The 24,068-nt window shown below is 38.0% G+C and overlaps 1 protein-coding gene across 3 annotated transcripts in view; it reads left to right on the top strand.

Annotated features, from left to right (window-relative positions):
* The window catches only part of UNC13C (unc-13 homolog C), a 755,970-nt gene that overhangs the window by 644,527 nt on the left and 87,375 nt on the right, over positions 1-24,068 (top strand). For all 3 annotated transcript variants that reach the window (XM_057306313.1, XM_057306314.1, XM_048219406.2), the window contains 2 exons: positions 6,726-6,803; positions 11,074-11,151. In XM_057306313.1, the coding sequence (XP_057162296.1) occupies positions 6,726-6,803; positions 11,074-11,151 (156 nt within the window). The remainder of the gene's footprint in view (positions 1-6,725; positions 6,804-11,073; positions 11,152-24,068) is intronic.

Here is a 24,068-nt window from a genome sequence, read left to right on the forward strand (position 1 = left end):
AAAAAAGTTCCCTGTAATAATCAAGGCCATATGACATGAACTAGTTAGAAAAGGGAATGATGAGGGACACAATTTGGACTCAAGTATAGAGGGATCCACAGTTTAGTTGAACACAAGGAAAACTAACGAGAGCTGAAATAGACAAAGATTTCTCAAGAAAAGCAGAGCTCATTCAGCCTAAAAAACTATAGTTCGAAAAGTATTCTAAGCCACAGGGATAGCAGGAACACAAGGAGAGGTAAAACTGAGCTTGACGTGTGAAGAGCAAGGAGAAGCAACTCTTTGGCAAAAAACAAACAACGATAAAAAACAACTATGCTGGAAGAAGCAGTGGGAAAGTGAAGAAGGGCCTAGATCTTTGCGAAGCCCTGCTATCCAGATTATGGAGTTTAAACTTAATCTTCCAAAACTCCCAGCTAACACTGAACATGTGGAGATTTGTAAGCAGGGTAGTGACATGGCAAACACAGTAATGTAGGGGAATGACCCGCATGGTCCTATGCCTGACCGCCCTACGGATGAGTCTGGCCCCATGGTTTGAATGATGGCAGGGGTCTCCGCTGTTCATCCAGCAAGTGCTTACTCATTACCTTGCTTGCACACTTTACTAGTCCCTTTGAGAGATGTAGCCGTGAATAACCATTAATGCGGACCTCAAAATAGCTTATAATGGGAGCACCAAACCTATGACAAAGTCTAATGCTATAGTCAGGGCATCTCGGAAGTTGAAAGACCCATGACATATATATAAATATTTAAATATAAATATATACCTTTGACATGTTAAAAAATAAGGAAATGCTAAGACTCCCTTAAATTGTATAATATTTAAGGTGTATTAATTTTCTAGGACTGCCATAATTAAATATCATAGAATGGTGGCTTAAAAAGCAGAAAAATATGTTTTCAGAGTTCTGGAGGCTAGAGGTCTGAGATCCAGGTTTCAGCAGATTTGGTTTTCCTCAGGCTTCTCTCCTTGGCTTAGGGATAGCAGCCTTCTTAATGGGTTTTCATATGGTTCTTCCTCTGTGTACATGCTCCCCTGGTGTTTCTACGCATGCCCAAATTGGCTTTTCTTATAAAGACGCTGGTTAGTTTCCTCAGGTAGGCACTTCAAGGAGATCTGGGATCATTCCAGGAAGGAAGCCCTGAACTGTTAGAAGCTATAACTGTTTTGTTCAAGTGTTTTTTAATTTTTAAAAAAAAATTTTAAGATTTATTTATTTGCGAGAGAGAGAACACAAGCGTGAGAGAGGGAGAGGGAGAAGCAGACCCCGCTGAGCAGGGAGCCTAATGTGGGGCTCCACCGAGGACCCAGGGATCATGACCTGAGCTGAAGGCAGAGGCTGAACCAACTGAGCCACCCAGGCACACCCCAGTTTTGTTCAAGTCTTGATAGGCCAAGGTTGAGGCCTGGTTGAGAAGAGGGCTGAGAGTAGCCTGGCCAGAGTTTGGTCAAGGAGAGTGTCTTTGTCACCCTCCACCATTCTGTGACTCAGGTTCCAGTCTGAGAGATTCCAAAAAGAGAGAGCATAGGATTAGTAGAGAGCTGATGGAATTATGGTTGGGCAGTTAGGTCCTCCTTGTAAGGAGTCTTGAAGAACAGGCAAAGTGGCTAAACATCTTTAGTAGAAAATAAGGAGCCATAATGAAAAAAAATAAAAATCAAAAGGCTAAAAAAGAAAATGAGCCAATGAAGGCTTTTAGGTACATAGGCTGTCAGCCTAAACCATGTTACATTATTTGTTTAGCATCAAATAACCATCAAGTATTGTTAACCTTTGAAGTCTAGTCTTTATATGTTAATTAGGAAGACAAAAGTAACCTCCCCCTCGCTTTTAAAGATAATAGCTAAAATCATTTATTTTGATCATCTCCAGAGGGGACTTTCTTGATAGCAGCTGATTTCAACTTCCCAATGTCATGAAACCTGCAAGCAAGCTCTGCAGGAGAATTATTCTAAAAAAAAAAAAAAAAAAGTCTTTTCTTGACAAGCGGCTGCATTTTGGATGACTGCCAAGAGAATGAATGAATGAAATGGGGTCATTAGGGACACTGTTGAAAAAAAGTGTGTCACATGCTTTTCTTGGAACTCTGTGGGACTCATGGAAGCGGGGTCATATGGAGAATTGAATAATCTCAGAGTTGATATATTTAGTAACTATTATAATGGTGCACGATATTACAAAGGTAACTAGAATTCACCCTCGGAGTATCAGGGAGCAGGTTATGGAAGGTGGAGGTGTGGAAGCACAGAGAGAGCAGAAGGAAAGGGGCGCTGGGGCTCATGGTGCTGGGTTCCAGGCCACCCTTCCCTCCTTGGTCCTTTTGATTTTTCTGCAGCTGTGAAGCCGCACCCAGCCACGTTCAGACGCTGGAGGTACAACCAAGTGGGCTGGAGGAAAGTGTAAAGAAGTGTGAGGTTACAAAGAGGGTTATGTTAGAATCCACACAGGAAAACGCCTTCTTTGAAGGGAGGAGAAAAGAACTAGGCTCCATGCGTCACTGAGGAAATGTGAGCTTTTATTGGCACAATAAAAAAAAAATGTTTTTAATACCTAAAATATTCTTAATCCATGTAAATTCAATACTACCAATTATTATCGCAAGGAAATAATGTAAGGAAAAAACCCTCATTTTCTGGGAAAGCAGAAATTGGTAATTTTCATTGAAAGATAAATTCTATTTTGTTGGAATGATTTTAAAAAATCATAAAAATGAAAATAGGACTTTGTGGTTAATGTAATTAGCTATTTCACAGCAACTTGAGACTGTTAGAATTGGTTTTGTTTCATCAGATGTGACCATTGGTCTTGAAAACTGTATCCTTCTTGGAATTGGGATCCTTGTATCAGAATATTGAAATCATATTCTCTTCCTGGGACTCACATTGATTTAAACCATCTCTCAGAGAAAAGACATAATTAATGACATTTCGGAAGATTTGGCATTGTAAAGTGGGGTTTGAAGGGATGATTTGTTCTTACTAAAGCATATGTAAGACTCAATATACCAAACAAATGCTTCACATTTCATAGCTGTGATGAGAGGTGAAGAGTGCACGTAGGTAGTGGATATTTCTATGGCTTTATTGCCGCTCTTGACAACTATGGGTAGTTTAATGAAAAAAGAGCGATATGAAGTTAACAGTATCTTCATTATTAAAAACAAACCAACAAATATTAATTGAGTACTGGCTACAAATCTGGCTGTTTTTTTATCGAGTGGTCAGGGACTGGAGATACAATGGTGAATGAGACACACCTATTTATTGTTCTTTGGGAATATAATCCTAATTTTCAAAAGTAATGATGATAATTGAACATTGCTATGTGCTCATCAGTTTACATATACTTTCTCACTTATTCTTCACTACAACCCCATGACATAGGTACTATTATTTTTCCTAATTATTCAAATGATGAAATAAGCTTAGAAAGTTTAAATAACTCAAGGCACCCAACTAGAAATGGTATGGGTGAAATGCTCTTAACCACTAAGCCATACTACTTTCACAGTCTGGTGTCATCACAAATCAATTGCTAAGTCGGAGAGCAGAATCTCAACATTTATTTTTACCCTCTGGACCAAACCTAGGCGGGTGGGGGCAGGGGATTCTGTCTCATGCTGTGCGTCTTAAATGCGGTGCTGGAATGCACCGAAGTGAGTTTCTAACGTCACCTAACAGATACTGCACTTCTTACCTTCCATGTGTTGCTCTAATACGAAGTGTCCCATGAATAGACTGGGGGCTGCAGAGATGGATTCTAAACCAGGGTTCTTATCTTACTGATTGCAAGAGTCATACCCTAGAGGGACCTACTGGTGGTGTAGCCCACTTCTAACAGTGCGGCATTAGCCCAGGAGACCATAGGGACTGAGGAACTGATAGCTATCCCACTCTAGCACTGGGAGCCGTAGTCTAACGCGAGCAGGTAGAGGATGGGAGATAGTTTGTCATCCTGCTTGATCTTTTAAATGCAGAAAATCTCTGGGTTCACCACCATAAACCTGTTAGGCGCTTTGAATGGCAGTTCCTTTGCTGTATCCATAAAGAATCATCTATATTTCATGACTCACTCTTCATATAAACTATAGTTGATTACAGAACATGATGCACACAGCTTCTGTTAGGCTCTCGCCACTCTCCCTGTCCTGCCCCATTTCTGAAGCCCGTGAGTCGCACAGAGAGGAATCATTAGCTAGGTCCACATACTCAGAAAAAGGTTCTATCTTCTAGGCTTTGCTAGGTAGCCCTTCCATTGGCAGGTCTTCTCTGAAGAGTTAACCTCCACCCTGCTATGCATTCGTTAGGACTGTGGTTTTCAAACTTCAGCTTCATGAGAAGCACCTTGGAGGCTTCTTAACACACACCAGAATTGCTGAGTCAGTAGCCCCGGGATAGGACCAGGGAACTTGAACTTCCTCCAGTTCCTAGGTGATGCTTATGAGGCAGCAGGAGATGTGTCTTAGGTCGGTATGTCTCAAGTAACTGCTTACTGGTATTAAAGAAATAATGTCTGATATGGCTTTACTTTGTTAAATAAACTAGAGTGAAATCGAAGTTGCCCCTACAATGTACATGTGTGCTTTCATTCAGGCATCCTTTTACATTAGTAAAGAAATGCATGTTCTCATAGCCAGTGTACCCACAACTCTTACGGGCACAAGGCCTTAAACCATAGCCCATGGCTGAGCTCTTTGCCTTACCCACAACTCATCCTGACTTGCTAACCGTCGGCATTTGTACGTTAGTGGATGTGAGATCCTAGGGTCAGTTAGTTGTCCCCAAGTGGGAATTCAGCAGACTAGGGTTTTCTTGTAGAGTCAAGTGTTGGGCCATGGGGGATACCTTGAGAATAATCAGAAACGAATGTCTGGATTCCCCTCTCCAAACTTTACCTGGAGCTAGTTAGACTCTCTGAGGGATGACAAGCTCCTCGAGTCAGACTTTTCTTCGTTTTTGTTTTTACCACATAGTGAAATGATTCCTAAGAGTTTACACTGTCATTAGAACCTGTGAGTTGAAAGTAGTGCTCATATGTACGAGTGCATTAGTACTTTTTAGGGAAGTCCCAAAGTAATTTTCAGCATTATATCTGAAGCCAAATTTGAACAGCTGTGTTGGGACGATACTTCAGTCTGAGCAGCCATCTGTTTTCCTAGATTTATTGGTCCTCTGCTTGATAAGATTTTATGTTTTCCAAGGCCAACTTTCTATTACTGATGCATATTACCCCGATACTTTGTACTTCCACAAATACCAGTTTTCTTTCTGATTTTATCCCTACTTTCAAGTTTTCACTGTGATCTTAAATGTCTATAAGACCAATTCATAGTTACATTTGGTGAATTCAGGTTTGTTGATTAAGAGGTTGAGCCAAAGGAGAGATGTTTAGTGTCTCCTGAATTGATTTGAGCCACAAAGAAAATTCAGATGAATATGTTACACAAAAAAGGAAATAGAAGTTTTTTTTGTCCTTGCTTTTCTGTGAAAAGAGATAATCTTTATCTACAGTTACTGTTGCTTTCTCTCTTCCAAGAAAATCGTATCTGCATTTGGCTTATGATAATCCAAGCTATGTAAGTAAAACTAGTAGGACACAAAGTCATCAATATATTTTTAAGTAACCGAATTAAAATTTAACAAATGTGTTAGTTTTTCTTTATTTTGCATAATTAGTGGAACAGAGGGCATCCTTCAGCTTAGAAATAGTTATTAAATGGAGAAGGAAAATGCAGAATTAGGATGAAGAGGACAGAACAAAGGCAAAAATTAGGCAATATTTTTAGAAAATAATGCACCAATGACTAATTTAGTAAATTGAAGGTAAATGTTTTGAGGTAGTGTGATACAACAAAAAGTCTTCAGAGGTGGTCTTTGATATTAGGAAGGCTCCTTATAGAAAATTACTGAAAATATTCATTACTAAGGTACATGTACAGGAATGCTGATACCACTTAAAATTGTACGAGGTAATATTTAGGAACATTGTGGAAAGTTGAGAAAATGACCACCACAGAGAATTTTGGCATGGTTTATGTATGTGTGGTAGGGATGAGAGGGATGTAGGAACTAGAAACCAAGAGGAGGGGCGCCTGGGTGGCGCAGTCTTTAAGTGTCTGCCTTCGGCTCAGGGCGTGATCCCGGCGTTATGGGATCGAGCCCCACATCAGGCTCCTCCGCTAGGAGCCTGCTTCTTCCTCTCCCACCCCCCTGGCTTGTGTTCCCTCTCTCACTGCCTGTCTCTCTCTGTCAAATAAATAAATAAGATCTTAAAAAAAAAAAAAAAGAAAAGAAAAGAAACCAAGAGGAAGGAGTTAAAGAAAATGTGGGTTGTTCGGAGGAGGAAGAAAAAAGAGCATTAGGGTCATTAGGTAGTAAAGACGCAAGCATAGAGGAGTTTGCCACAAAATCATATATCTTCTGAGTGTTTAGTAAGGTTAGAAATAGAGAATTTTATGATGGAGTGGATTATGTTAAAATAGAATGAATTAAGGAATTCATGAGGAATATCTTTCACATGTATTCAGAAATATTACAAATTGTTATCCAAACATGATAGTTTGAGATCCTTCTTTTGGCAAGGTTATAGATTTAATCACTGCCTCAGGCCTTCTCTTAGCTGAAAAAGATACGAAAAGGTTGCCTGATTAGCATTAAGCTGGCTAGTGTGTGTATAACTGGATACATTTAACTGGATACATTTCACGTTTCCCCCTAGACTATCAATAAAGTACTGCTTCAGTATGCTGCAATTGTATCAAGTGACTTCAGTTCATACTGTGATAAGGAAAATGTGGTAAGTAAAACTGTCTCTGCTTTCACGTATTCCTCAGTTGAGATCCTTTTTTTTAAACGAATGAGTAAGCAAGAGACTTTTTTTTCTTTCCGTTTTCAAGGGTAATAGGGAATAGAGATCTCAAGAAATTGTTTGAATACTTCTCTAGGAATCCTGAGCTGGCTACAGTCCCGAATTCAGAGGAAGGTTGAGAGCATCTCAATGCCAGCCAACTTGTGGTTTTCCATGACAATAAGGGACAAGACTCACATAAACAAAAACCTACATAATCATAAAACATTGAAGCTGAGAACTAGGAATTAAAAACTTGTTTATGTTAATACCAATAGTGTAGTTTGGACGCCGGTACCAAATTTATCATTCAGTTTTCAAAAGAATTGAGAGAGAGAGTTAATATAAGAATGCTGGTTTCTACTCTAAATCATTAACTTAACCTTTTATTTTTTGGATGATTAAAAAAATCTTTATAAAATTCAAACCAGCATTGCAGCTTAGTAAAAGGCACAAAGAGAAGCAAGATAAACTAAAGTGACTTGGAGTATAATCAGTGTTAGTCTAGGGTGGAAGGTGAAATCTTTTCTATTCACCAAACGTCATTTTAAGAGAAATATATTGGTAACATTATAGGAATTTTTTTTAAAACACTGAAAAAAAATTACAAAAGTTAGTACTAGATTTTAAAAGAGGAAAATCAGTTTCCGCCCCCTCAAAAAATTAGTTCCCACTAGAGAAGTATAAAAGGGATTCTTGCTGAAACCTCATTGACCTCTTGCTGACAGCTCATTAATATAAGTCAGTCTTAATAGTTCTTGAGGGTCCCAGAAGATGCTTCTTTCCCTTAAATTAATACGCTGCCCAGAAATTTTATTAAAACTCCCAGATATCTCAGCAGTGATTTCTAACTGCCATTAATTATACTCTAATAGGCAAGATAGAATATTCATTTACTGAAAGCATATATTTACAATTAAATTTATAATACATTTGAAAAGTAATATGTTGAAAATCAAAATGGTGCCAGATAATTTCAGGAAAAATTCTGATTATATTAGGATAACCAACTTGAAAATTTTAAAAGGTAGCTATGAATTACCAAGGATAGTTCTTGTCATTCAAAAAAGAAAATCAGCCTTAAAAGACCCCCACCGACTTTTCAATGTATTATGAGTTAACATTCTGTAACTTATTTTTTAAAACATTGGAGAAAGAAATCATAAGTCAGTGTTTATTATATTATTCTTTGTATTTTTTTTTGTATTTTATACTTTTCAAATCAAGTATTAAGAAAGAAAACACCATTGCAAATATTATAGCACAGGAACTTTTCCTCAGTGCTTTTCTTTCCTAGTTCTGATATCTTAATGAGTCTTAGACTCTCATTCAAATCCCAAGCATTGTTTCAGCTTTTCCATGAAAGAATAACAATTAACTGCTTAGTTATGCTTTCAGCTGAGATAAATTGAAGAAATTCTTTTGGACATTCGTGCATGTACATATAACTATTTCTTCAGTATCAAGAACATTAAAAGTTTTTTTTCTCAGTATATTTATGGCCATATACCTATTACACCTGCAAATTGATCTAGAAACTTTTAAGAGAGCTATCCTGTAAGAGATGATCATAGCATTTGCTTTCTCGGGGGTCAAAATTAAAGATGACAGTTAAAATGTCTGTGACAGAATAATTATTTTCTAGCTGTGATGTTTTACATTGAAAATGGATGACAAGTTTTTAAATCCTTTTCCCATACTCCAAAACATAGAAAAGTAGCATATAGAAATCAGAATTACTTGATTTTGAGTATTTAAAAAATATTTTCCAACTCAGAGTTACATTTTGGTCATATGGAAATGGCCCTACTCCCAGCAGAACTAACTTTCATATTCATTGTCGTTTAGGTTCCTAAGTTTGTTCCAGATTCAGATCAGATGAAATGCATCATGACAGTTTTTAGGGGAAAAGCCAAATTATATACAAATAAAAAGATGACAACTTCAACATAGGTTATTTTATCTAACTAAACTCATCAACAAACGATACTTCTGAATTAGGATAATATTCTCTTGACTGTGTTTTCTGTTTTGTTTTCAGTAACGGTAGAAGTGCTTAAAATAAAAGCTGTGTCCAGATTAGGTTTAAGGTAGATTTGTGTAATTCAGTCCTCAGTAGTGATTTGATAAATTGATCCAATAATATTGATATTTCAACATTTCAAAGCCAGAGAAAGCTTAATGAAAGAGAAGAGTCTCATATTTATTTTTCTCTCTCTCTGGATAACTGCCTTTTTTTTTTTTTTTTTTTTTTTGTATGTAGCCTTACCCGGGGTCAATAGCAGTCCATGCCAAGTGAGCCTGTAGTTCATTTTGTTTCTTGGTGGTTCTTTTCCATTGGAAATGGTCATATTAAAAAGGCTTGGAGGTTGGTTTTTGCTTATACAGGTGGTACTAAAGTACTGTTATATGTGCCAAAAAGATAAGCTTGATATCTAATAATCATAGAAGAGTCTACCTAGGTAACCTAGAGCCATGGGGAGCAGAGTGATACAACATTTTACCCATGTACTCTTCCTGCTTCCATTAAGAGTTCATGGTCTTCCTTTAACCTTCGTTTTCTCCCTGGTAAGATTGTCAAATTCAAGCCAAATCATCCCCCTCTGCAATGGAAAAAAAAAAAAAAAAAAAAAAAGGAAAGAAAGAAAGAAAGAAGAAAAGAAAAGAAAAGAAAAATCCCAATGACCCCACTCCCTAATGGGGATTCACTTTGCCTTTGAGTCAAGATACTGAATCCCTGAAAGTTTTGACCACACATGCTGCGGAAAGGATAAGCCCAGATCAAGTGGCCCTCAGTCACAGCTGGGGATCAGAATCATTGGTGGAATATTGTGGTTCAGCTTACTGAACAGAATCTATGGCAGATAAATCTCAGATATCAGTGTTAGAGAAATAAAATATTTATGTGACCGGAATCAAAGGAGCAGAATCAAAGTTTAAAATTGTTTTCATAAATTCGAAGTTAGGATGTGGTCACTTTAAGAATCAAGTAGAAAGTTTTTCAAAGGTCAGTAATGTGGTTGAGGCAATAATAAAATCTTTCCATTGATGAGTGCTAACACCTCTCTGATGTCCTGTAAGTCCTTTCTCTAATTCATTATTGGCTCACTTCCCAGAAACTTGGAAGATATATCCATTTTCTTTTCTTTCACTGCTTTCCTCCCCCAAATCAACTGGCTTTTTGGATCAGAAGACAAGAAATATTATTCTATATTCTCAATTCTATTTTCCAATTATAAATTAATTCCTATTATTCTAAGTCCACATGTAGTCCTGTCACAGAGCTTTCCATCTTTATATTGTTATTTCCTATTGTTATTTCTGTCCTATTGTTATTCTATTTCTGCCTCCTTGGAAACACTGAGTCAAAAACATTTGTAAACGTATATTCTGTGGAAGGCTCTGTGCAGTACTCTGAGAGTAAGAAAAAGCAGAAGACAGCAGCATGTATGGTGCATTTAAGGTCAGTGGGTGAGACAGTGAAAAGCAATGTAAATATAAAGTTAAATAAAACAAATGTCAAGTGAGTGACAAAAGGATATAGTCTGGGAAAGAGAAAGCTCAAACCTGGAATGATGGACATGATTCAAATAGGCAACGAAGTTCAAGTGAAGAGGCCACATGCCAAGCGAAGTCAGAGTCTAGAAAGCACAGGTGCTTTGCAGGGAATAAGCTGCTTAAAGGGGGAAGTTACTCATAGTGTGGTAGATGGAGATCGGAGGGAAAAGCTAGTTTGGAGCCAGATAACTAAGGGCCTTGAATACCAATGTGCGGACTTTATCTATAGCCAAAGAGAATCTATTAAAGAGGTCTTTTTTTTTTTTTTCTTTTTCCTCCTTGGATTTTTGAAATTCAGATGTTGTTTTGGTTTTTTAAATGGTGAAATAATGGAAAAGTTAAACTATTATCTTTTTCTTAAAGTAAATCTTTAAAAACAGAATTTGGCTCAATGTTAAGAATAAAAGAAATAGTAGTAGTAAGTCCCCACTGGTTTATTTTCTGGGTATGTTATTCAGTTGCATTCCCCAAAGTGGTAATATTTCTTCCTCCCATTCTTAACTCTTAAACAGTGTAATGAAAATAGAGTTATTCTATTTGCTAAATATAGTAGGACTTCAGTGATATTGTATACTTATTACATTTAAGGTAAACTCATTTAGTAATTTTTTGTATGAATGATTCACACACCACCTTTTTTATTGTTGTTTGCTTTTTATAGCCTTGTATATTGATGAACAATATTCAGCAACTACGGGTCCAGCTGGAAAAAATGTTTGAATCCATGGGAGGGAAAGAGGTGGGTATATTTTTATGCCTGCATTTGCCAAATAGCTACTTAAGAGATCATTAGCAGCATATCTCTTTGCTATGGAAAGTGTCATAGTCGAGTTTTTTTTTTTTACATGGGTTAACTAAAAAACAGGAAATGATAATAATCTAAAATACCATTAACAACTAAGGTGATGATTAACTACGACAAAATACTGAAAGTAAATGCTTTAGAAGTGTGAATGGGAGGAGGGAGATGGTCAATAGCCTTTTGTAGTGTGTGTATATATAGTCATATATACACAAATATATATGCTAATGATCTGTAAAGTTCTACAAACTACAGATTTTTTTTTCACCATATTGCACAATGCCAACTCGATATCAAAGCTTTTGTTCTGAAATGTGCTTTGCGGTGCTAGCAATTTTTGATGTATCAGTGGTTTATTGTTCACGTCTAAAAATCTCTGTCAAACTGTGTTGCGTGCTTTGTCTGTAATGTGTCGTGTCTTTGTCCAACATCTTTGACTTGCAATTGCCTGAGCAGAAGAAGGAAGGAGAAAGATTCTCTTATGAGGTTTGTGATAGTAAGCATCTTATCCTTCACCTGGCTGTTTCCCCCAAACCTAAAGACCATTGCACTTCTTATTTATTCTCATTTGCTTGTTTGGATCAGACAGACAGTGAAATATGAGCTGTGCACCTGCGTCCTGCTGTCGCCACAGTCTTTCACAAACCGCCATGAGCGTCCAGGGACGTGGGGACTGGAGTTGGTGCCGAGAGGGAAGGTCATGGGGCTGGCATTGTGCCACCCTCACCCCTCCCTAAAACAACCCCAAGGGCAGCTAGGACGTAGAAATATTTCTGTTTAAGATTTCAGTTACAGTGTTTCTTATTGTGGTAAGCGTAGAGATGTCCCTGAAGCGAGGTTGGATTTCAAAGCAGAGATCCCTTTTATTTCTAAATTTACAAGGCTGAAAATGCTTCTTCTAAGACTGGGCTTCTTCACGTGTGATGTTGCTGTGAGCCCCAAGGAGACATTTGTGCGTTTCCCTCTCTTTGAGCCTCAGTCCTTTGAAACGGAACTTGTTATTTAGTATCCTACAAACGAGAAGCGCTAGGATTACGGGTGTGAGGTACAAAACTTCAAAAATGAACTTTCATGAGCTCTGCTTCTCCAGTATCAGTTTATTTTGTATAGAATAAGGCTCCATTCCCTGCGGTGCATTAGTGGTTTTGCTCAGTGTGAGGGCGTGAGTCTCCTTTTTGAATTCTTTTGCTGAATTAGGTGAGCACAAACAATTGGGCATCATCGCTGGAGAGTCCCTTTTTAATTTTAGTGATGTTTTATAAGTCCACTTACTGTTTGAAGAGCCGTGAAGAGATCACTGATTTCTTGTGGGAAATTCTGCCTCCTTTTACTGAATTTTAAAGACCAAAAATCGTGGAAGGATAAAGTTATATTTAAAATGCCGCATTTCCAGAAATTTCTCCTAACGCTACTCCTATTTCCTTACTAGTCCATGGTTGGACTCTAATGCGAGTGATATCACGCTGAGTTGAATATCAACGAGACAAATCAGACCTGTCCTTAAAGGAAGCCATGTGGGCCGAGCTACTCGCCAGCCAGAAATGCTGTGGGGCAGCTTGTTGAGCAAACAAGAAAGGGTTCTTTACCTCACATAAAATTGCCAGTTTGCAGTGTGTGGGTTTCACACTATAAATTTAGCTACAACTCTATAGCTAAATCATAGAACTCTTCTTAAGTGGAGAAAGTAATGAAGAAAGAAATGCTGGTGTGGGTGCCTTCTACCCTCATGACTCTCCCAAGGTCAGTTGCTAAATTCCTCATACATAATTTAAAGGGGAAATTCAATTCAATGAACGAAATGAATGGCCAGTTTCTAACAGTGTAGTTTGTTAGGGGGTGGCGTGGACCCTAGCTCCTTTCTTCTCCTGCACTTAAATCTTGTACGTCCCTTCCCTCACTCTCTTGATCATCATTTGATGTTCCGTCTCCTTTCTACACACAGTTTCTTTTAGCTTATTATTTTCTTTCACCTCAACATCTGTTACCAGAAAAAGCTTTCGGCAGGCCCACTCAGCACTGGCACGGGGATCAGTGAAATATCAGGAGGAAGCAAGACCTGAGCTCACGTCTGGATGTTGCGTTGAGCCTCCAAAGAGAAAGAACCATGATTCACACAGATTTAGGTTAGAGTTGCTAGTCGCTACACTCAACCTCGTCTGGGCACCAGAACCTCAAAATAATAGGCCGAGTCTTCCAATCCAGTTTCCTATATACGGCAGTATCTACGTGGGTTCCTTAACTTGGGCTTTTATAGAGATGGGAAAGGATTTTATTGAGAATGACAGCCCTTTACCCTCTCATATGAGACGTTTATATGGCACTTAATGCGGGCGGGCTCAGTGGCCTCGAGAGGGAACGCAGCATGGCCTGATGCCCGTTCTTCTCTCACTGAGGAGCTCATTGTAAAACCTTGACTGGTACCGTTGCTTCCCTGTCTAGCCCTTCCCTTTTAGGAGTGTCTTAGATTTTGTCCCCTATCACCTGTGCTAGGTTGTGCACTTCTTGCTACAGAAGCCTAATCAGCAAATGATTCATTGCCTGTGTACTTGCTCACAATAGTTGATGCCCCGTGTTTAGTAGCTGGCCCCTCACAGCACGGCGGGCCTCCCCTGTCTGCCAAGTGCCGAGCACTTGCAGGCCCGGTTGCATGACGCTGTAGCTCTCTGTGCTTGACCCCCCCCCCCACTGTTGCGGCAGCTCTTCTCTCCTCCTAGGATCAGCCTCTTTTCCCTCTGGAAACAGAAATAATGTTGAAAACCTTTTTTTTTTTAGGTGGGAAAAAAACAAACAACACACTCTTTCTGACTCCAAGTTAGCCTAACACTCTGACAGTCTAGGGGTGAAGCTGTTTGCTGTCAGTGGTTCCACAAGCATCCTAACCAGGCACTGTTACCACCTGCATGCACAGTGTTCTGCAGACCACGTGGCACATTTTTCTTTCTTCTTTTTTTTTTTAATCTAGTGCCCTATTTAGAAAGAAAAAAGAAAAGCAAACCACTAAACTTCTCCTATAGCGTGACTTTCCCACACACTTCTTCGCTTAAAAATGAAGAGCATATTTTGACATAACAGCTCTGATTTCTGTAAAGAATATAAAAAATATAATAAGTCACACGAGCCAGGAAGCAAGCATAACCTTAGAAATGAGGCCCAGGGTCTGTTTTTTTGTTTTGTTTTGTTTTGTTTTGTTTTGTTTTTAAATAAAGTATCTCACGTGACTTTTCATGTGCATATTGTTTGGGGACACACAAAACTAAACCAGAAAGTAGCCAACCTATGGTATGGACTGAGTTGTGCTAGAGGGCATGAGTCTTCTTTTTGAATTCTTCAAGTTATGTGCACCACAATCACCCTACCGCATTATTGGTCCCTTTATGACACACTAATGGCAAAATGGTTGTCAGGATGCCGCCTTCTGATTTTCATCATTGGTGAATGATCATTTTATCTTTCTCGAATAGCTCATATACCTCAAAAGTAAAACCGGTATACTTTGGTTTACATTATTTTAATAGCTTATTTAACTCAGTATAATTCAATGCAGAGCAATTGCAAATAAATATATACCCTGGATTCATTTTTTCATAAAAACTTATTGCTTCAGTCTATGAAAAGGACTCCGTTGCGTTTCCTTGATCCGCAATCTAATTTGTATAAGTACATGAAAAAGAAAATCAGATAATCCAAAATTTAATTTCATTTCAGGAAGTCGTAAGATATTGGTTATGAAGCTCTGGAGAACTTGTAGTAATTGATTTAGAAGAATTATGACCATGCTGTGTAAGAGGAAGAGGCATTACTCCCTCACAGTATTGCATTGGTACCGTCGTACTGAATGGTAGAATCCTTAATTATCCATAACCCTGCTAACTTCCTGAGAGTACTTCAAATACTAGAAGTTAGCCATCATTAAGACATTTAGGGGACATAGGGGCATTCGTTTGCTGAACTAAATTCTCTTATTCTGCTGTCCGCAAAGCAAACTAATTAGATACAATGGTAGTATTATTTTCCTTGCTGTGTCTGAAAGAATTGAATCTCTTGACTCATTTCACTGTGGTAAACCTTCCTGAACAGGGCCATGGAATCTGGAATGTAACCCCACCTATCCAAAACATGTGTGTATTTTCATGAGCAATTGAATTATTCTTTTGTCTCAGAAAAGCAGTCTATATCCTTTTTCATTTTTTTAATATTGAATTTGAAGAATTAGAAACTGCATCTGACCCCAAAGCATATGCATGTCGCTGATTGAAATTCATTGTAAAACCTATTAGCTCTAAGGACTTAGTTTCCAGCAAAGCAAATCCCCACGGCAGAGGACAGAAATTAACCCCTGTCATATTTCTCTTAGCATTATCCTTTTAACTTTATATTTGCTGGCAACAGGGACTTGAAGAGCACCGCTTTAAAGGATCTAATAGTTTATGCTGGTAGTCCTTGAACTTCAGCATGCATCAGAACTGCCTGGGTAGCAGGCACATTGCTGAATTCCATCCCTAGACTTTTTGAATCCCTAGGTCTTGGGTGGGGCCTGATGATTTGCTTTCGTAACAAATTCCCTGCTTATGCCCACAGATGTCCCACTCAGGGGACCACATTTTGAGAATTACCGCTCTTTGCTTTCAGAACAGCAACCAGGTAATTAGGAAATGGCTCCGAATGCCCCTTTGCAACACACGTAACTGATCTACTTAATGTTTTGAGTGTTGAGGACACGGAGGATTCCATGAGTGTGAATGGACCCGAGAGAGCATGCAGTCGCGCAGGGGGATGCGCTAGGGTATTAAGGAACGCAGTCGTCCATAAGTGTAGGTGACCAATTTGGAGTGATACACGAACATTCAGAATTTGTCTTTAACAATCTAGGCTTTATACTTACATCGTATATATAATCTTATCAAAAAGTGGTGATGTTGTAGAGAGGCTAAGCTTTATGTTCAAGTTTCTGATCTGTCTCACCTTTTCTCCTTAATGTAAATAGAAATATAACTCACTAGTTAATACATTAATGAGACGCGATCTCCTGTTTTCATCTTTTTTTCCAGCAGTTACAAAGCAGATTATGAAGTATGTATCAGATGTCTTAGATAATAAAATAGACCATGTAAACTAGCCGTAGCTTCCTTTTAGTTCTAAAATTGTTTCCTAAAGCAATTTGCAAAGTTTTTTTTTTTTTTTTTCTTTCTATTGAATAGAAGGGTCTATTGTAGCCAGTTAGGACAGCAGGAGTTGAGATAGGAAGTTTATTAATGGAGTCAGAACAATTAAAGTAATAAGGTTTGGGAGTGGAGCCCACCCCCCCCCAGCCCAACACTTTCTAAATTTGAAAATATCTTTTAAATGAAAATTATAATTGTGTATCTCAGCCTGCAACAATTAGAAAAATAAACTGAAACCTCTAGCCTCTTAATGTGTAAATAGATTTCAAAGGTGGCATGTCTTCTGGCTGAATTCAGTAAAAGCAAGCAGCTATTTTTAGTTTTATGGCAGCAGATAACAAGGAGAACTGAGTGTTTGAGGCAGTGGCCTTTCGTTTCGGCAGCGTGCAGAGCTTGCAGGGTTTCCGTCTCCTCGGAGCCATTTCTACAATTATAGTTAACAAATCGGACTTAATAGAAAATTAAAAGAATAATGAAGGCCAGAAGGGCAAATCGCATCGAGGTGGTTTAATAAATATGATTAAGAATTTAGTGCCACTACCACAGAAAGTTCAGCTAAGTGCTACGCTTGTGAAATTAAGGAAAGGTGCTTCCTAGGAGGTTGAGACGTTTCTGGGCAGGTGACCCAGGTCAGGATGAAATACAGACTCAAGCAGGCGCTGCTGGTCAACCTCTTTCCCCAGAGCATTCCCGGGAGATCACAGGGTCACTCATGTGCCATTAAGTCTCTTTTAAAACTCACCAGTCTCTGAACCCTAAGCAAACTTGAGAGAGAACGCAAGCTGCAGCCAGGAGGGTGGGGGGAAAAATAGAATTTAACTGCCATTTTCAATAATAGGCCTATTTTACTGGCTTGTGATCCTCTTCGATTGTGTATGCCTGCCTTCACAAACCATAAACCAATGCCAAGTAGGCAAACTTACCTCTCTAACCCAGCCAATCCCCCCTCTTCTCATACTTGATTGAGGGGCCCTCCAGCACCTCTTGCAAATGGCTCACTGAGGGAATTCTGTCCCCACTGATTAATGTTCAACAGGTACTCAGTCCAGTTGATTGAACAGACTATAATCACATCACCTAACAGTGAATGGATGCACTAATGTGAACAGCAGAATGGGGAAGACAGAGTGAGACAGGGTATATAGGCAGCTTTTACAGAGTAAATCCTGAACATAAATTCTGTATCTTGTTTGTTCTACTCCTGACTGAATCCTACCCTGTCCAGTTTCATGGTTCGTCAGCCAATAGATGGAGCTAATAAGCCCAAAGTGCCTTCGCAGTCAAGCTATTGTACTTGTTTTATTTGTTTAATGAGGATTTTCAGAAGTATCTTTAACAAAATAGATCTTCTTAGACTGCTGCTTCTCAATCCTCATGTGTCCCCCAAATATGTCAGGGATATATGTCAGGGAGCATAGCACATTTGTCTAGGCGTCGTTTTTCCCACTTGTAAAAAAAAAAAAAGAGGTACTGTCTGATTTCTGAAATTCTAATTCTAAAATTCTGTGGTTTCAAGGACAACAACCTTGTTAGCAATCCATAGAGTAGAGGCGTATTCTATGTGTTGTAGGTGAGAAAGAAAAAAAAAAAAAACTGTTCCAACTAAGAGAAAAGAATGTCATGTTACTCATATAAGGTTTGAAGGTATCATTGTTTTCAAAGTACAGAGAAAAAGGAAAGGCGTTTTCCCCCCTTCAGTTGTCTAGGCTGAAGAACCCAACTTCATGTATCTCAAAGGCATTTAGTTGATTTGAAGCACAGTGACAGCTGGATTTACTGCATGCTTTCTTTAATTAGGGTGAGAGACAGCTACTGATGCTCAACTTTTGAAACCAGAAGTTGGAAGCATTAATTATATAACTGATGCTCTGACACAGCAGTTCATGCAAACCTGAATGTTATGCATAAAGCAAATGTCATAGTCTATCTCTTAAAATGGTCTTGTAAGTTCTTGGGGAGGGTCTCTCCTAAGAGAAGGAAACAAAAGACAAGGTAGCATTGGTGGAGCTAGGACACTTTTCTTTTTTTTTTTCTTTTTTAATACAGAAGACCATGTATGTTTTTAAATTTCGGACAACATACTACAGTACCCATGCTGAATGCCATACTTCTGCAAAGTGATTTAGGGCATTTCAAGGAGAACAAGTTCCCGCTGGATTTGCTAGGGAATGTTCAGTGATTCCTCAATCATATATTTTAAGTCGAGCTGGCCATTTTAGGATGGATAAATTCTGGTCAAATAGAAGGGTTAGAGAGAAGTGATATTAAAAAAAAAAAAAAAAGCATAGCCCAGATAAGATTATAATAAATTGCCTGAAACACTTCCCTTGTTGAAAACCATCTGGTGAGGTCAGCAGGTTTAGCCTTTATTAAAACAACTCTAGGAATAGTTAGGAGGATGGAATAAAAGAGGAAACAAGAACACAACTTTGAGATGATTGCATTATAGTCTAGATGAGAAAAATTCTGCATCAGATATTGAAGAGGATAGGACAGATGGAGAAGATATTTCAGAAATATTACCGTATTTGGTATCTAAGTGAATGTGGAAGGTTGAAGGCAAGGAGGAGTTAAAGATGATTTTCACATTTCTGCCTTAAGCAACTGTATGTCGTCAATCAAGTCAGAGACATAAGTTAAGGATGGGCAGGCAATAAGTTCCCTTTTTGATATGTTGACATTTAGGTCATCCAAGTAGAGAAGGCCAATAGGCACGTGAGAATACAGACATGATGCTCAGACATCCCGTGAAAGCCAGAGATCTAGGTGCAGAGGGCTGTTAGCACAGGGGTGGGAGTTAAAGACCTAGGCATCGATGCGATTGCTCAAGAAGAGAGAATAGAGTGAAAATAAAGTAGAGGAGGAAGGGAAAAATATTGATATCTAAGTATATAGAGGAAGTCAGATAGACAAATGATAGAAAAATAGGAGTGCTTGGGGGCGCCTGGGTGGCACAGCGGTTAAGCGTCTGCCTTCGGCTCAGGGCGTGATCCTGGCGTTCTGGGATCGAGCCCCACATCGGGCTCCTCCGCTATGAGTCTGCTTCTTCCTCTCCCACTCCCCCTGCTTGTGTTCCCTCTCTCGCTGGCTGTCTCTATCTCTGTCAAATAAATAAATAAAATCTTTAAAAAAAAAATAGGAGTGCTTGAGAAAGCAACAGTGAAAGCAGCATGAGTGGGTTGAATAAAGTCACTGGAGATCAGAGTTAAGAGACCGCTGGTGATCTATAGGTGAACATTTCAGTGTTGTACTCAGAGCAGAAACTACACTAGTGTTGCTGAATATTTAAGAAATAAGGAGGCAGTAAGTTTTACATTTATGTTGTGAACAGTTTAATGGTCAAGAGAAGAAAAAAATATTAGCAAGGTGTCAACGAGAAGATAGTACAAAATCAGTTGGGGTTTTATTCTTTCATTTGTTCTATTTTTGTGTTTTAACAAAATGTTGTTTAAGTGCATTTACAGGATGTGGTAATAAAGCTAATGATAGAAGGACGGAAGATAGAAAGGGATATTTGGTGGAACAAAATCCAAAAGAAGGAACCAAGAGCTCAAGTTGAACAGTGATTTTCTTGGAAATGGGACTTTCTTTTTCATAGAATGAGTTACGAAATTTGCATTTATTAAAGTATTTTTCTTCAAGAATCTTCAGGGTGTGAAATCCATCAGTCTAATGATCAAATTTTAGACCCCGTGTAGATGGGGGTCAGGGAGGAATCGTCCTCCCTGCTCTGTACTTCTTTAAGCAAATGATGGAACTCTATCACTGATGAGCTGAACAGGAGGAAAAATAGTCTAGTAAACTATAAACAATAGAAAGGAAATGAGATAGTGATGAACAGTAGAGAAAAGGAATCAAATTCACACAAAATTTCTTCCTACAAAGCCTTTATTTTTTCAAGAGTTTGTATTGAGCTGTTGAAAGAGTTTAAATGCCACTTTCCGACTGACTCGTTATATCTCCAGCAAGAGCTTGATGGTTGGATTAACAATTCCTGTTTTAAAAGGGTGAAATAACATGTACTCCCTTCACATCCCTCAGGGAAAGAATTCTTGCTGGTAAAAAATGAACAAACAAACAAAACATGTGGAGTGGGTATGGTAACCGTATTTTTGGAACCAGATGAATATCAGGACATAATCTGACTTGGTCTGACCATGAGACAAAAATTTGAAATCAGGACAAAGTTTGTAACTTCAGAATATATGGTTGCTAAGGAATGGAAGATTTCAAATGCAAAAAGTATTCTATTAATAGTCAATGCAAATTTTCACTCCAAGAAGGAGCAGTCTGGATATCAGGATTTCCTTTGAGGGAAAATTTTCATGCTGCTTTCTGCCCTCACCTCCTTCCTCAATTATTTGGTAAATGCCTAGGCATGCAGGGACAGACACCCAGCTAAGGAAGGTAGATTTCAGTGGAAGAGATAGATTAGTAAGAGAACAACTAAAAGAGATAATTGTATAGACCACTGTAGTAAACAGCCCAGTTAGTGCAGAAGTTAGAGCTCCTGACTGCGTGGGGCCAGAACTATGGGAAGGGGGGAGAACCGAGGTGATAGGTAAGTTGTCTTTTAAAGGAAAAGGAAAAGTGGGCCTTAAGGAAAAAGAACTTAAAAGATAATTTGCATGCTGGCTATCTCTTCCAGACAAGTCCTTTGTATTAGAGCTCAGTGGTGTATAATCTCTCAGTGGTGTAAAAACTCAAGATAGTTAGTGTCTGTGCATGACTATGGTTCATTCCAATCATTAGAACCACACTTTACCAGCCTTGCTTTTGAAATTCCAAAACCCTTCACGTGGTGTGGATAAAATCTGTTTTGAAAGCTTGACTGTAAATTCAGAATTTGACTCCGTAGTCTTCAATTTTCCTCTTTATGTGGAACCATTTATTGTTAATTTTTTGCCAGCCAAGTTGTTAAGGTACACATGGTAATTCAGTTTCTAATTAGAATAAACTTATTAACTGTGACTTTTGAATGCTTGATTTCTTTGTTTTGTTTTTTTGCTTTTAATAACTAACAATAAAAAATTGCAAGTTAATTTTGATATTTGATATCATATTACAGTTAGAACCAGGCTAAGTTTTAAATCTTGGGGGAAAAAAATCAGGCAGTCTTTTTCTTTTACCTTTTCAAAGTAGCCAATAATTTGTAAAACATGCTGCTGGTCATTTAGACAATAAACCTGAAAGTCCAAGTTATTATTCCTCGCAAGCTTTAGGAAGTTTGTAGTAGTAAGGAAAATTTCTCCAATATGGGCACATAAGGAAATGCAGAACTCAAAAATTGGTTAATTTGCACCCTAAAGAGATCGTTTTATAACTAGATGAGTATGATATTTATGACAATTATTTTTACAAAAGACCTGCAATTTAGCCTCATAATTACTGTTTCTGTTTTAATGGTATGATTTGGATCAGATAAACATCAAGTACTTAATTGAAACTAAAAGGTTTTTTTGTTTTTTTGGGTTTTTCTTGTTTTTTTTTGTTTGTTTGTTTTGCCTGGTTACATGACAGAGGCGTTTGTCTGCACTTACTTAGAAACTTAAGCTTCTATCAGGAAATGAAATCTGTCATCCAATATTTAAATTGCTGTAGATTTGACAGTTTCAGATTTTCAAGCAACAGCCAATTATTTGATAAGAAATTTCCATTCACAAAATACCAAAGGTGGACTAATATAATTTATGGGAAAATAGCACAATCTCATCCAACTGACTTATCTAGCCATTGTATATGACTTTAAAGTCATTATCTGAACAGGTGAGAAAACCCTCAATATGTATATCAAACTAATATGAAAACAAAATGCACATTTTAAATAAGAAGCAACACCATTTCCTGAAGAAAACTATACTCTCATAGCCATTTCCTCGGAGGTGGCAGGTGTGTGGGCGGGGAACTACCATCTGTCACCCCAAGTGGCTTACCAAAGAGTGGGGAGCCTGAAGAAAACCATGGAAGGGCTTCTCTCTCATTCCTATTCCCCAAAAATCTTATCCAAATGAAATCAGGTTAAAACTGGTATTAGGTCAATGGCAAGAAAATATAAAAAACATTCAGCCCACATAGTTCCCTAGGATTGGGACAGGCAATCCACAAGTGTTTTCTTGGCTGGAGTTTGAGGCGTTATGGTTTATTAGGCTATTTGTGTTTAAATGCCTGTAAGTGTCTTTTTAAAGTAAGTACTATCTAATTGTCTTTCTGAATCACTGCCTTAAAACCAGCAATAGCTTAATGGAACTCTCAGAAAGTATGAGACTCAAGGATATTCCAGTTTTCCAACTCCTAGAGAAATTTGTATTTGCCATAGTGGCTTGTGTGTCTGTGGGTAAGAGCTGTGAGCCTGTCTGTTGATAGGGACAGAAAAAAGGTAAAGTCCAGAAGAATCCCATTGGCTCTATAAGAAGGGCAGCAGAAACTAACCAATGTGGAAACCACCTGAATTTGAGTCGAAATTGACATCAAGAATTGGTCTGATATAATCGATAGTCAGATGCCAAATGCAGTTTTTTATTGCCATTCAAGTGTTTTTAGTCATGTTCATACAAGCTAGAGCTACCCAGCTTGTTGAGGTATATAAACGACACTTCTCCCTAACAGTTTCTTAGTACTAGAAAACGCTCTTGGAGGATTACAGTACTTTATGACCAGTGTATCCTGGGACATTATTTGGTCCTGGGCTTGCTCCCAGGAGTTTAAATTGCTGTTGGGTCCTGTATTTCTGGTGTCCTTCTTAGGCTCTCCTGTTTACACTAAGTCCTCCTTTAATTTGTTCTACTCCCAAAAGTTGGCTTTATCCTGTCCCTACTTTTCAATGGTAGATCAGCTTGTGTAAGAATTGTAGATGCTAATGGCAGGAAACTAATTTCTAAAGATTCAAAGGAAGGTTGACTTAAACTTCAGAGACTATTCTAGATTGCTTTACATGAATTCCTATCAACTTGAGATAATACATCTATTACAAGCCATTCTTTTTTTGACAATTAATTTTAGTTTGCGAAAAACATACTTAACGAACAGGATAGGTTTCTAAAGTGCTAGTAAAGCTTGTGTTGATACTGAACTTTAATTACAAAAAATATTCTGTCAGTTAATAGATTGATGTATGTGTTTATGTTTATGTATGGTATAGGTTTTCTGTAATAGTTAACATTATTTTAAGAACGAAAACCAAATAAATCATTTATTGATTAGAGACTTTTAAAGTTTGCATTGGAAAAGTAAGCCTCAAATATAAGTTATCTTGATTTAATTATTTTTTTCTTTTGACCCTAAAGTGGCTCAATAGCTTAACTTCAAACTATAAATATTTGAATACTTAAAGAAAAATGAAAACAAAATGAGAAACATTGGATCTTGAACTCTGAGCTGCAGATTGGCATCGAGAAAAAGAAGTCAGGCCTATCACTTCAGAGAAGCATTTGAGTGCTTGGATAATTTATTTTTCCTATTCTTTTAATTCCATAGTTAGAAAAATATAAAAATACCTTCAAATAAGCTACAATGTAACACTCAAAAATTAATTTTTCTTATTGTTTTTTTATTTTTTAATGGGCCTATGTATTTACAGGGATAATAAAGATTGAAATACATTTTGAAGCAACATGTATATTCAACTAATGTATAACATGATAGATTTTCAAAGTTATGAGGTTACCGTGTTCTGGAGGTTAGCTTGTCACGCCT

The sequence above is a fragment of the Ursus arctos genome, unplaced genomic scaffold (assembly GCF_023065955.2).
Source record: "Ursus arctos isolate Adak ecotype North America unplaced genomic scaffold, UrsArc2.0 scaffold_36, whole genome shotgun sequence".
NCBI classification, from domain to species: Eukaryota; Metazoa; Chordata; class Mammalia; order Carnivora; family Ursidae; genus Ursus; species Ursus arctos.